Below are 15,254 nucleotides of genomic sequence, written 5' to 3'. Positions count from 1 at the left end.
GAGAAACACAGTGCATGTGAAGTAGAAAGCAGGAAAAGTAGAGGAACTTACCCTTCCAAAATCAAAATGAGGCTCGTACTGGCCTCCTACGCCGTAGTTGGCTACCTATAGTGAAAGGAGAAGCACAAATATCTAATAAAGCAGTATATTATCTGGAGGAGAGCGAATGAATATTTGACTCCAGCCTGTACACTTAAAACTTTCATCTACAAAAAATTCAAAGTCAGAGAAAATAAGTCCCTCCCCTGTAGGGCATACTGTCAAATAACAAAGGGTTAAATCCTATTAAACCTACTCATGAATAGTTCCATTGATTTCAATCAGACTACTCATGAGAACACAAGCAGGAGTTTAGCTCTGAGTTTTGAGTCTCGGGATCATTTCTACAGCTATCTACAGACTCTCTCATGATAGCATTTCAAACCCTAGAATAGGGGTTCTCAAGTTTTTTGGTGGCCCCGGAGTGCAGCCACCAACAATTTTTCCTAAAATACTGAATTAACTTTAGGAAAAAAAATTCATATATACATCTCCAAATTATTGTAATTTATTTATGTAGGGGTGGTTGGTTCCCCCCCCCCAAAAAAAAACACTCAGTAATAAAAATAATATTCTTTACTGGACCTAAACAGAATAGAAACACAAATAAGGTGCTTTGCACGTTCTTGTATTTTTTGGGTAGTTTTTTCCTTTTAAAAAAGACTTGCTTGCTAGCAAGTCTACTGCTGTGAAAAGTGGTATTTGTATGTTAATATCACTTTTCACAGCCTCCCAGCTAGCTACTCAGTCTGCTGTGAAAAGTGACATTAACAAACATACAAATATCACCTTTCATAGCAGACTTACTCAGCCCCAGGAAGCCTGGGGACAAATTAAGCCCTGGATGGGGAGCCAGGGGTTATTGGGGGGTGAGCCCTGGGTAGATACCTGCCGCTGCACGGCCAGGGTTGGATCCCTGGGGTCCAAGCCCCAATCCCACAGCCAGGGGATGGAGCCCACTGCTGGGAGGCTGGAGAAGGCAGCGGGGGCCAGGAGCGCTAAGTGGTGAGCCTGCCACCACAAGCCCAAAGCCCAGGGCTGGAAGAGGCAGCAGAGGCAATGGGGGGGAGGGGAGAAGAGCCACAAGAAAAGCCCCTGGTGGCCTCATGCAGCCACAGTGGCTACATTTGAGAAAACGCTGCCCTAGAAAGAGGCAGCCAAACATCTTCATTTTCTGTTACCCTGAATTAACTTTCCTGCACTCTTCTCCCACCCTAAGTCATATAGACACTTTCTTAATGTACATTCTGTCTGTGTATAAATATAAAGTCTCTTGATTTGTGCAGTCCTTCTCTAAAATCCTGAAGGTGGTCAGGTCAAGTACGATTTTTTAAGGATGCTGAGTTGGGATCCTTGGCATCTTAGAAAAATCAGGCAATTAATCCTTCATGCAGTGTTAGATTAGCTCAGCAGCGGCAGAAGTAAATCCAAGACTATTTATGAGTTAGGATTTCACAATTCCTGCGGCAGAGTCTGTTCTTGAAGTGAGAGCTCTAATATTTCACTCCACCGCTATTACTTTACTGATCAGCACAGCTGGAGCCATCATGCCTTCAAATACTTCTCCATTGCACAGAGTATCAACAAAGATAGTCACTTTTTTGAAACTACCACTCTTAGTTTCTGCAACTCTGTTTGGAGAAATGTATCATCTGTCCCTGCTTGTTTCTAGTCTATCAGTCGTTTTGAGTAATGTTCCCCTCCTGTAATGGTTGTCTGTTTTATACCAAGAAGTCCTTTATCCAAGTCATAGATAAAATAGTAATTAGCTTCTATAAACTTTAAAGACTTACAAAATTGTTCTTAAAGCATCCTTGTGTGTCACTCCAAATCACTTTCCCATCCTTTAACAGGAACTCTCTCCCTCCATTCAAAACTAAGCTCAGTTTTGGATATTAGTCAGCCTGACCACATTTTTTCTTTTGTCAACCATATTGCTGACTTCCATCTGCCACTTTCTCCTACACGACACTCTAAAGCAGGGGTGGGCAAACTTTTTGGCCTGAGGGTCACATCTGGGCATGGAAATTGTATGGTGGGCCATGAATGCTCACAAAATTGGGGTTGGGGTGCAGGCTCTGGGGTGGGGCTGGGAAGGAGGGATTTGGGGTGTAGGAGGATGCTCCAGGTTGGGACCGAGGGGTTTGGACGATGGGGGAAGGGGCCCCTCTGGGGTGGGGCCAGAAATGAGGAATTCAGGGTGCAGGTGGTGACTCTGGGCGGGGGGGGGGGGGGGGGGAAGGGGTGAGGGCTTTGGCTGGGGGTGCAGAAGGGTGCTCTGGGCAGGGACTGAAGGGGTTTGGAAGATAGGAGGGGGAATCAGGGCTGGGGCAGGAGGTTGGGGCACAGGAGGGGGTTAGGGGTGCAGGCAGCACTTACCTCAAGCAGCTCCCAAAAGCAGCATCATGTCCCCACTCTGGGTCCTACCCAGAGGCGTGGACAGGTGGCTCTGCGTGCTGCCCCGTCCGGAGGCGCTGCCCCTGCAGCGCCCATGGGCCGCAGTCCAGCACATAGAGCCCCCTGGCTGCCCCTAAACATAGGAGTCTGGGCGGGGGGGGAGGGGGGGAATGTCGCTGCTTCCGGTAGCTGCGGCACGCACGCGCAGAGCGACCCCCAACCCCGCTCCCCTGCTGGAGTGCGGGAGCAGGGCAAGCCCCAGACCCTGCTCCCCAGCGGGAGCTTGAGGTCCGGATTAAATCAGCTGTCAGGCCGGATGTGGCCCGCGGGCCGTAGTTTGCCCACCCCTGCTCTAAAGAGCCCTCTATTCGGAGCTGGATGCCTGGGCATTTTATCCTCATGTGAACTTTGTTTAGTGTGGCAAGCCTGGTTTCATGATCAGCAGTCACACTTTCTACGTCTTAATCATAGACTTGTAGGACTGGACGGGACATCGAGCGGTCTTCTAGTCCAGTCCCCTGCACTTAAGGAAGGATTAAGTATTATCTAGATCATCCCTGACAGGTGTTTGGAAATTTTTAAGAGCAAGTTAGACAATGACAGAGATTTCACAACTTCCCTAGGCAATTTATTCCAGTGCTTAACCAGCCTGTCAGTTAGGAAGTTTTTCCCTAATGTCCAATATAAACTGCCCTTGCTGCAACTTAAGTCCATTGCTTCTTGTCCTATCTTCAGAGGTTAAAGAGAACAGTTTTTCTCCCTCCTCCTTGTAACCATCTTTTATGTACTTAAACTGTTATGTACTCCCCCAGTCTTCTCTTCTCCAGACTAAACAAACCCAGTTTTTTCCAACCTTCCCTCATAGGTCATTGTTTGCTATACCTTTAATCATTTTTGTTGCTCTTCTTTAGACTTTCTCCAGTTTGTCCACATCTTTCCTGAAATGTGGCACCCATACTAGATACAATACTCCAGTTGAGGCCTAATCAGCGTGGAGTGGAAAAATTACTTCTTGTGTCTTCCTTACAACACTCCTGCTAATGCAGCCCAGAATTATGTTTGCTTTTTTTGCAACCATGTTACACTCAATGTGAATGGCAGTAAATGTTAAAATGTGATGCTTCCACGTTGATAAATTAAGACCCCAAATGCCTATTTCAACTAGTGAATTTATTTAATTCACTTAAAATATACACATGCGATCACAATCTTCCCCATGTTCTAACAATACTGGTGAAGTAAGGATAAAGTCCTCAAATCAGTTTCTCTGAGACTTTCTAATCTTGAGATGGATTCAGAGAAAACAACCTATTCCCTTAAATATCACCCAAAACCAATATTTCTCTAGATACCATTCCCATGAAAATTTGAGCTACCATCAGAAAACCTGGTCTTATTGGTGGCAATAAAAAAAATTTCTACATAAAACACCTCACTCATTTTAAAGAGCAGAAATTTCAACTGTTCTCTACTTCCCTACAGGTTCTGTAAGTCAAACTCAGCCCTGGGGTAATCAGGTGCTGCTCCACTGAAAACGGAATTGGATCCCCTTTACACCAAGACTGAATTTGGCTCAGTTATTCAACTTAAGTATCAAGGCATTGATGTTCTTCCCATATTGTTTAGGCCTGACTTTCGGTAACACTTGAAGGAGTTGAGTGCACACCAAAGAATAAGCCTCTGCATATATCCCCCAAAGCAGCTGTCTGAAGACTACCTGGGTGTGTCTACTGTACAGTACATTTAAAAGTCCATTTCATTCAAACCGAAGTCTGGTGTGACTAGTTACTGAAATCCTCATTTACACACCTGTAGTTCCTCTGCTGTGGAAACATCCAATCCTGTTAGGTCCTGTATCCTCCTGTTAATGCGAGATACCACCGGGCTTTCATATCCAGACAACCAGGCACTAAATTAAAAAAGGAAATGATTTGCTAGTAACATACCATAAGCTTGTGTTAGAAGTGGAACATTCAGAATCATCTGTAGACAACTGTTTAGGCTAATAATATAATTACTGGTTTCAGAGTAATATAATTACTGGCATTGCCAGGTCCCACATTTGTGAGGCTTCTCTTACCAGAGAGGACATTTGTAACTTTGGTAATATCAGAGTCTTGAATAAGGCCCCTAGTTTCTATAATGGGTTAGGAAATGATCAAAGGAACCATATTTAAATTTTTTAAACTAGGTAAGTTACTTTCCAATACTATTTGGACAGCTGAAGTGGACAGGACTAAAAACTGTATTCCATTATTTTATGTCAGGTTCTAACAATCATTTTGAACAAGCTTACAAACACAAGTTTTGCCCTGTCTATTCTGAACAGACAATCCATTGTAGGAACTTATGCAGCTGAAGCAGTGTTTAAACATGGACCCTTATCTCTGTTTTTGGCTCAGCATACACAGGACCTTGGTGACTGCAACTCAACTCTCCCAAACGCTATCCTCTCAGGTTATACAGATCTGTGATTTCCACGCCTTCCCTCATTTCTTACTTGCTTTTAACAACATTTAATATAAATAAATTTAAATAAAACTTCACTGACAAGTTTCCCATTATCAGGCAATGAAATAAATAGGGCAATTCACATCCCTCAGACCTATTTTTTCCAGACATACTGCACTGACATTTGGTTTCACATTTTCAATGCTTTCTCTGCAACTATAAGGACTAGAGACGTAACATTTTAAAAATGAAAGTGGAAATTCTAGAGAACAAGATGAATGCCTCAAAAAAAAAAAAAAAAAAAAAAAAAAAAAAAAAAAAGATGGGTAGGAGAGACTGGGTTGGGTTGTCAACCCATCTCAATCAAAGCCCTGTTTGAACAGAGAACTGTGGCAAAGGGACTACCTCCATATTCCAAGCATAATAGTATAGATACACAAAGAACAGTCCAGATGTTTATGCAGTGAGCAATACTACACAAGCTTTACTGTAGCTGCCCTTTTTTAAAATAAAACAGGAACAATTTTTTGTTGGCTCTCAAGATAATCGGTTTTCAGAAGGGCTTCTGGAGAATAGAATACGAAGTGGCCAAAGTTTCCCCATCTGCCCCCATTGGTGGCAAGAGCAAAAGTATATTTACAAAACAAAAAATCTGAATACACAGAAAAGGTATTTTAACTTCTCTCCTCCTTGTTCAGATATTCTTATCAGAACAGCTTGTAGAATATTCAGTATTTAGCAAATAGTTCTGCTTTAGTTGAGTAAGCAAATATTACCCAGTATCATTTTTTAAATATTCTCCAGCTTCCTAAAAAGGTCAGCCTCAAAGTTCTGAAAATCATTTTAGAACTTTGCTGCCTTTAAATTATGATATTTAAACTTAGAACCAAGAGCTTCCTTTGCAATTAAGATACTTTTGGGGAAAAAAATAGTTCAGACGGAAATAAAACAGGTGCAGAAACAACAGATACTATATAAGCCTTCAATATGAATCCATTGTCTTCATCTAGACCCTTAGACTACTGAACCAATGTACCATTTTGCAGGTATGGAGAAGATGAATCACAACGTTATCCTATTTATTATGTTCATTCTTGAAAGTCAAGCAATGTAAAAATGGCAACTGTATCCAAAGGTAATGATTTAACTTGAGTATTACTGACTCAGTGCAACGGGGTTCAAACTTCGTGTCATCACAACTGAGCCAGTCTACTGGACCATTTCCCTTACCCCTCATGAACATGTAACACTCCTGATGCATCTCCAGCAATATGCCTTTTTTTCTAGTCCCTTTTCTATTCCTCTTTGCACATGCTACCCAGCCATCTTTTCCTCTTCTCCTTTTTCTTCACCAGACAGTCCTCCCTCATTGACAGCACGAAACACTGATGACTCTGGTCCCTGAAGCTGGTTGGTGTTTACAACCCTTTTATGTGGTAACTCCTCCTAGCCGCACAGCTAGCTCCCTGGATCATCTTTGCAATGGAAAGTCTAGACACCTATAGAAGCAGTGGGAAACTAGAAGCCAGCACCACTTGAACACCAGTGCCCACAGATCAATCTGAGAACCTGTGAACTGGCAAATCAGTATGTGCGTTGGTTCAAAGGGTTATAACAATTTTTCACCTACTAACATCAATGTATTTCTACATACCTGTTCTTTTAAAAGCCCCAGAACGCCCCACATCAAGAGAAGCAGCAAAACACGTTTCTACAACACATGGTACTGACACAGGTTACAGAATCTCCAAGGGCAAACATGAAATCTGTTTAAATATTCACCATGCACAGAACAGCACGTAAATGCAGTCCATCTCAAAATGAGGACTTCAGCACACTGGGAGTATTTATAAAAATACGGTAGAACAATTGTTAGCATAAGAAAGTGTTAAAAGCAGTCTAGCCTCATTCTGTTTAGAACGAACAAGGAGGAAAGAAATAGGAATGTGTGCATATGAAGCATTTCCCACAACAGCCAATTATACACTGCATATTGAAAATTAAAACCCCAGAACATGCAACACTGTCCTCAGAAAGGCACTGTAACAATGATACATAATACACAAGAAACCACAATAAGACCATTCTGTTACTATCAGGCTAAGCCATCACACCCAATTTAATCTATGCTTGCTAGAAGTCACTATTCAACTCTACCAAGTAGCTTTCACACTCCCTCGGAGTGCTATAGAGAAGACAGGTGGTCTAGTGGTTACAACACTAGCCTGGGATTCAACTCAAGTTCATTAGTCTGTGTTTCAGTACCACATTTGTAAAATGGGGAAAAATAGAACCTGCCTACTTCACACAAGTGGTGGGAGGATAAATAAATTAGAGTGTGAGGCACTCAAGTATTTATTTAGCCCCCCCCCCCCCCCCTTACCATAGTGTATAAGATAGAAGGGGCAGTGGTGGTGGTTGGGAGGGGAGAGGGGGAGAGAATGATCTTGCATTTTAATATTTGCCAGAACTGAGACAGGTTTCTGAGTCTGGCAGTTGTTTCCTCACCACAGCTGTGTGACAGAGAACAGAAGGAAGCCGATGATCCAGATAAAACAAACTTTTGTGAAGAAAGACTATGAAGCATCAGTCCTATTTCTGGTAAAACAGCATCATACATGCATCAGACCCTCACTAGAATGCGGGGGTTTGGATCCATGTGCGGTCCCGTGCTGCAAGTGAATTTGCGCTATATAGATGCGCGTTCTAGCGAGCGTCCGCTGTACTTTGGAAGAGTAACTTGGCAGTGAAAGCTACTTGGTAGAGTTGAGTAGTGACTTCTAGCAAGAAATTTTGGCACAGGTTGTCACCCATAAGCATCACTGAATCTACTTCCTCAGTTCCCATCACAGCTCAGAAGGATTTGCGTATTCCTAGCTCTGGATTGATTTTCCAGCAGCAACTAGCCTCTGGTAGTTCTCTAAGCCTCTAGTACAGCAGTTCTCAAACTTCACTGCACCGCGACCCCCTTCTGACAATAAATTTACTACATGACTAGGAGGAGGGGGGGTTCCACCACCCCGGGTGGGGGGGAGAGGAGGCGTGAGCCCCACCGCCCTGGGTGGGGGTGGAGCTTGGGCTTCAGCCCCAGGTCCTAGTAAGTCTATGCTGACCCTGGTGACCCTATTAAAATGGGGTCGTGACCTACTTTGCAGTCCTGACCCCAGTTTGAGAACTGCTGCTCTAGTAGGCTCCATTGGCTTTTATCATGCATATGAAGAGGTTCCTTCAGAACAGCAACTTCCAGCAGAATTTGTCTATCTGCCTTTCAGGGATACGAGCCCATCTGTATCATCCATTTTTGCTGCTAGTCTCAACTTTTGATCACCGTGGATATATTTAAAATCAGTCTAAGGGAGCTGTTCTCTCTACCTCTTGCAGGGCTCACTATCAAAGCAGCCAACGTAGGTATCTACAGTGAGTGCTGCTCTACAGGGACAGAAATCCTCCACTTGAAAAACTTCATTTCCCTTGCTCTCTTGTATCACCACCCTTCTCTCACACAACTCTGAAGACATTTTTCCACTGGTAATTGCACTATAGGATTAGTAATCAGTTAGAAAATTGTGCTCAACTAGCTGAACTATTAAAGTATGGTTTTAAGGATCAGAGCAGCTCATGTGAAATGCATGCCAGGCTCTGCCTTTCAGTGCAACTTTTCCTTCGACTTCTACTGTCCAGAAAATAATTTCACTCATTTGAAGTATCATTATGCTTCAAGTGAATGTTACAGACAGGTAACCTTACATCTGAAAAGACTATCATCCACATTAAGAGAAGCTTTTTTCCCCTGGTGGAAAATAATTCTCTTTTGAAACCCCTTTTACTGGCGAAGCCCACAAGCATTTTTCCATTTTACTTTAAGAGGTAATCATAGGGACGCTAATATAGGACTTGAAGTTTTCTTTGTACCACTTCAAAAAGCCAAAATTCCTAGAGATTCCCTAAAGGGTAGAGAGGTCTAGTTATCATTGCTGCCATCATCAGAACATAACATTCAGCCACTCCCCTTCAGAAGCTGTTCATGGAAATCCATGAATAGAGCATGGTCTGTACACCTGAATTAGAAATATTCTGCCACACTGTATTTTACAGAAAATATTTTATGAAGCGTTTGAAATCCACACTGGTGGATATTTGACATTTTCTCAACTTGAAAATTAAAAAAAAATGGGAAATGGATGTTTGACCTTATTTTATTACAAATGAACAGTTAAAAATGGCAATTACATTTACTCCCCTTCCCTAGCATTTCTAGTCATTTCTTAAAAGGTTGAATATAACCTAGTCATTGGTTTTGTAATGAGATATATAAAATATCACTTTCCTAACATTTTTACATACTAAGGATGGTCTAAATACTCTTCCTTTAGAGAAAGAGCAGTGATTAAAATAAAAGCAGAGGCTGATATTCCTGAAGAGGAAACACTAATATCATATGCTATGGATTCTAACTGGCTGACTCAAAAATCACTAGTTTCCTTGAAAGCTGTGTCAGACTGGCTGGATATATTCTTGTACTGCATACAGCAAGGCTTGACATGCCTCTTCATGCGGCTGGCGACATGCCCGTTTACACAGTCTGCCACATACTGCTGAGTGAACAGTAGTCTCCTCATAGAGGAATGCTGTAATTTAGAAGGGCAATGACTAGGAAAGAATGCCTGTAATGTTTGGAGTGGAGAAGCAGACATCTATTTAAAAAAAAAAAGAAACAGAGCAGAGTTTCTGGTATTCAGTAGTAAGGATTTATCTGGAATCCAAACCAGCTCAGTCAAAAAGCCCTAATAGGAGGATATTTCCTCAACAAGTCTATTTACTACCAATCCTTTTGGAACAGAATTTCTAGTAATTAAGACTTCATACTTTCTAATGTAATTTGTAGTAAGCTTCTTGTTCATAAGGGTTCTAAACTCATTGCTTACATAACTAACTAAGAGCTAATGATTTTGTGTGTGGGGGGGGGGAATATTTTGGAAATTTTGTCTCTGTAAACCCAATTCATTTTTACCCCCTTTAAAAAAAACACTATTCAAATGTTGAGGTTAAAACTATGACAAAAACCTTTTAATGACAGTCTCATTTGTTCAAAATATAATTTAATCAAACAAAATGTGGATCTAATTTTCCAATGAATGCTGGATTTTATATTAAATCAACTAGCAGAGTAAATGCACAACTGGTTTGTGTTAAACCTACAATAACAAGGAATTTTTGAACTAAAGTTCTCAAGCTCTCTAACTCATGCCGTTGTTGCTATTCATTATAACAAATCTCAAGTGCTTAATTTTAAACACAAGATATATTGGTACAATGGCACAAATAAGTGACCAGTGCAGTCCTTTCTGAAACTTAGTTTAGGTGGGACCCTTCACATTATTTTAACAGTTTTTTAGTATGCTAGTTGTGTTATTCAGGACCATGCAGACAGAAAAGCAGCAGCAGCTTTCCTTTTAGGTAGCAGGAATGCTTTAAAAACTTCCTATTTAAGCAGCCCATTTGCACCAATATGTGCCAGGTAATTTTTAGGCCACCTCATCTCTTCTAAATAGGAATGAGCACAAGAAAAATATGTATAATCTTTCCCCATCCCAGATTTGCAACTAGAAGATTTAACAGGCTAGCCACAGAACAGATTTCCTAGGTGTTAGATATACCTTTGGAACACATTCCCCTTACCTCTTAGAGACTCTGTAATGTGCTGTGGTCAGTTTCCCAGTCTGAGGGTCATGTACAGTAGCCCGGCTCAGCTACAAAAAGAGAAAGGACAAGGGCTTACTCTGGTAGTAGGCTTCTTTTTGCCAAGCCACGGGTGATTGGAAGGGTTTCCGATTGGTCTGGATGGTATGCAATGCTCTCAGATCAGCAGCAATATTTAGAAGGGAGACAGTATCTGCAGCTGCCATTTCCAAAATCAAGAATTGGGTGGACAAATTTGGTTAGACTGTCCTTTCACTTTTTTTTTTTTTTTTTTTTTTTTTTAAACTAGAGACTTTCTGCAAATAGTTTATAGTGCTGAGTTTCAAAGAAAATTCCTCCATATCCAGAAGTTTAATGTTCTTTTTTTGTTTTAGTTAAATACTGAAGAACAGGATTTTTGTGAGGAAAACAAAACAGCTAATGGAGGACTAGATCTTTACTAGGCAGCTCCTAAAGATGTCTTTTTAAGAGGTGCAAGTGCTAAGACATTTTATCAAACTTTTTTCAAAAAATAAACAACTCAAGTTCACAAATCTGCAATGCTTTTTAGCAAAGTGGAGAGAACTCGGAAGCCTGTAAAGAAGAAAATACTGCTTTCTTCAAAGTTTGAGTTCGGAGGCAAGGAAAAAAAAAAAAAAAAAAAAACCAACAGACAGGAGGAAGACAAATTATCTTGGACTAATGAACAAATGTTTCTGCATGCCAATGCAATTGTTTTACAGGATAACGTGACTCCACTTCTGAATGCAAGGGATTCTCAGAGTCTGCCAGATTTAGCAAGGAGAGCAATGACAAATTTTTGTTGGCATATGTGGTCGGGGAAAGCAAATATAAGGTAACCGCCACTGAGTTTTTGCACCTGTGCACAGTCTATGCACCTGTGCAAATACTATTTAAGAAAAGGAATATTAGCTAAAATGGCAAAAAAACAGAACTTCTAGTTAGAGGAAAAGACTGAGAAACTCAGCAGTAACAGCCTGTTACAATATCTGTACATATTAAAGAGATGGTCTAGAAAGTCAGAAGTATCTTTTTAGACCACCCCTATTTCCCTGAACGAGCAGAGAACAAGCACTCATTACAGGCCCAGAATGTTTGGTGTATGAAGTCTCTTACCTTTTGCTAATTCTGTAATGTGCCGTCTCCAAGACTCCCGTTACGGGGTTTGAAATGGTGGCTCGCCTCAGCTGTGAAGCGAACCAATCAGAATAGTTGCATTACAAAGTAAATATTGCATCACATTAATCCGACCAGTCAGAAACCTACAGAGGGGAAAAAATTTCCACACAAGCCATGCACTTCATCCAATCAGTTTCCATTGTGGTGTTTTACAGCAAAAAGAGTATTTTTGGGGTGGCAAAGGGGGAGAAAAATCTTTAACACTAATAAAAAGGAGATACTCACTCCCTCTTCTCTAAGAAGGAACTGAAGTGAGTGGTACATTTTTTCCTAGAAGCAATACTCCAGTTTCTCGGGAGCAACAAGAGCAGCTGGTTAGATAAGTAAAGCTATTTCCTGTAGCATCTTTCAACTCCTTTATACTCCAAGTGGCAACTGTTGAAGTTGTACAGCATGTATGTCGAAGACGTACAACTCTTACTTTGTTAACAATATACTGTACATCCAGAATGCACTTTAGAGTTAAATCATCAATAAGGAACACACTGAATAAAAGTTTTAACCGTGGGGGGAGCGGGGGGAAGGGGGAAAAACATGAAGGAAACCTTACCTTAGAATCTGAAAAATATCTTTAACTTATTAGCTGCATTAGCTAAACCTTCTACATTGATTGAATAATTGATCTGTGTTTTGCACACTGTTCCAGATCGCAGACCCATCGGCCACACCACGATCACAAATCATGTGAAAATACTCCCCACGTTTTTGGTCATCCAAAAATAAGACTTTGGTCCAAGACTGTTCTAGAGCCTCTCTTCTCCAACCAACACACTGTACCATTGTCAAGTAATTTGCTTCCATCCCGCTTTATTCAGCGTCCCATTCTGCTCCATTTCCACAAGATCTGTTTCTGCCATACAATGTCACGGCAACACCACAAGCAAACTGCTTGTTGCTACTGCACATTCAGCTACTATACAGTGAGCCATAATTGGGAAAGTTTCAGTTGCAATGCCCCAGCATTAGAAGGTCATTGTCATAGACTATTATGGTGACTCCAGGCCAAGGAGGGTTTATTGAGTACTGTTTATGTCAATCTGGGCAAGTGTTTTACTACTAGTTTTTATTTTTATTTTGCAATAAAGGCTCAAAGCATCTCAGACCTTACTGATTCAAACAAAGTCAGGGAATCCCTTAATCTGCACTGTTCACCCCATTTTGTCCCCTGGGTAAAGTGGCTGGATCATTGCACACAGCCTATACTCAAAAACAGACAGACAGTCTCCAAAGATTGAATTAAGCTTTTCTCATGCCAGCTGATGACGACAAGGGAGCAGAAGACTGGGTAGTGATTATATACCCTTTCACTTCTAGACTCTAAGATTTCTGACACACTCGCAATGCCTGGAATACAAGAGATGAACTTTCAGCCTCAAAACATAGCCTCATGCAGCATCAACCACTGAACCCTGCAATGTCTAGGCTTTAAGTTTGAATGTTCCACATTTTTCAACATAAGAGATTAGTACCCGTGACTGGCACAGTTTTGTAACAGACTGACTATTTATCTGACTAGAAAACAATGGTCCCAAAAAGTTTAGTTTAAATCTACTATCATCTGTGTATCGTTTTTAGACTGTCTGTGATCCTTATAACAGAAAGGTTTTCTTTCCACTCCATAAAGAACAGGTTAGTTACACTCCAAGGAGGCAACACCAGCGTATCCTACAGCAACAATGCAGCCCAATCATCAGTTGGATCATTTTCCATGATTTTGTAACACAATGAAACAGGAATTAGCACACAAACTGGGATCTGATTCCTGATGTGATCGACATGGGAAGCATAGGCAGGAAGAGATGTTTTAGGTGTAAGGAAGGAGTACAGCACTTGAAATCAGATCCACTGCTTTAGTCTGGGGTGTTACCTCAAGAACAAAGAGTGTCAGGTGATAGAGAGCCTACTCTTCACTTGATGCTCTTCAGTACTCAAGTTGGTGGCAGACAAAGGCAGCACCATTCTTGACTTGATTATGGATAAGGCCTTTGATTTGCTTGAATAAAGGAGAAATGGTTGGATAATTTCTCTTCGATAATTCCGATGTACCTATCCACATAGAATTTATCCTTCATTTGCTCAGCTTGCTCCCAATAAGTATCTGTTTAGCATAAACAGAAGACATGCTGGGGAAATGATGCACTTATATTGTTTGCATCTGATTTCAGAAGTAGTTGGTGACCTATACAAGCATGGATTAATTAGAATAGCTTCACCTCAAGTACAAGTCTTGAGATAGAGTTAAATTGAGACAAGTTGTGTTATATTTACTGCCTTGCTACACTGCAAGCTTCCTAACAGATTTAATCTGTCCTGGTGTTGCAGTTACCAATCATATTGTTACTTCCAGCAAGATAGCTTTTTTGTTTGACCTGGGCTCTCATGGCTGCCTTGACAATAAGCCAGTGCTAGGCTACTTCAGATTCAGAGACTGGTCCTTTGGAATCTGGTTCTTGAAATAGGATTGGAAAGTTGAGGTGATGATGAAGTGGGAGAATGAAGGTTATGTTAGTTCAAACTAAAAGAGGCATAATAGGTTGGAAGTTAAATGGAGCTATGGTGAGCTTTGCTGAAAAGGACTTATGTAACTGCCCCAGAGCACCTCATGGCCCTGAGTCAGTTTCAGATGACTAAAGAAGAGTACTACTATTCTGTAGATGTCCATATGGTAAATGATTATCTGGTGTCCATGACCACATATGGTGGCTCCTAAATGGCATCTCCATACAAATCATTATCATTTATACGCCATAGTGACCTGTGACAAGTATTCAACATAAATTAGAGTGGAAGTAGCGGTGGCAGTATACTGAGGCAGGCCAGTTGCAGTAGGGGTAAGTTTCATGCTGTGACTATTGTGGAGTTGAAGGAGGTTCTCTTCTCCTCCATAATAGCATCCACAAAAATCTTATCCAGCAGAACAGTTTGGTGAATCTGCTGTGCCATCTCCTGGAAAGAGATTCTAATGTGATTACATTTCCAACTTTCACTGAGAGTTGACCAGCTTGCCACTATAAGCATTGCAGAAAAATAAATTACTGTGTGTGTGTAACATCATTCACCCAAGCTAACTTTACAAACTCCTAATCAAGAGGTGAATTGAGCTCATGCACATAGAACACTATAGATGGCACTGAAGTTTCCAAAACAAGAGAAAACTGAAGCGCTTTACCCTTGGCTTTGCTAGTTCTTTCACGGTTTCAATTTCTTCATCAGAAATAATTTCAAGGAAGCGAACAATCCGAGGTTTGTCCCATTCATCCTCCTGTTTGACAGGACCCAGAATGTACTTGGGATTCTGGTTTCCATCGTAATAGCGGCAGAAGAGTTTCTTCTGTCTCCGAGGCGTCTGAAATCAAGATAGAACAAAAACAAAAAGAATCAAGTGCTTGCTCACATTAACACCATTACAGGACACACACACTTTTTAAATTTTTTTATATAAAAAAATTACACAGTGACAGAAATGCATCTAATGTGACGCAACTAGT

General features: G+C 41.1%; 1 protein-coding gene across 2 annotated transcripts in view; it reads right to left on the bottom strand.

The window, feature by feature from the left end:
- P4HA1 (prolyl 4-hydroxylase subunit alpha 1) overlaps nt 1–15,254 on the bottom strand; it is a 60,024-nt gene that overhangs the window by 14,138 nt on the left and 30,632 nt on the right. Inside the window, exons 8-11 of one of the 2 annotated variants that reach the window (XM_065407401.1) lie at nt 14,936–15,112; nt 10,567–10,637; nt 4,246–4,345; nt 52–105 (exon numbers count right to left, since the gene is read on the bottom strand). In XM_065407401.1, the coding sequence (XP_065263473.1) occupies nt 52–105; nt 4,246–4,345; nt 10,567–10,637; nt 14,936–15,112 (402 nt within the window). The remainder of the gene's footprint in view (nt 1–51; nt 106–4,245; nt 4,346–10,566; nt 10,638–14,935; nt 15,113–15,254) is intronic. The other variant, XM_065407402.1, reaches the window with a different exon arrangement.

This window comes from Emys orbicularis, chromosome 7, assembly GCF_028017835.1.
Source record: "Emys orbicularis isolate rEmyOrb1 chromosome 7, rEmyOrb1.hap1, whole genome shotgun sequence".
Taxonomy (NCBI): Eukaryota; Metazoa; Chordata; order Testudines; family Emydidae; genus Emys; species Emys orbicularis.
This window is presented reverse-complemented; position numbering and strand designations above follow the sequence as displayed.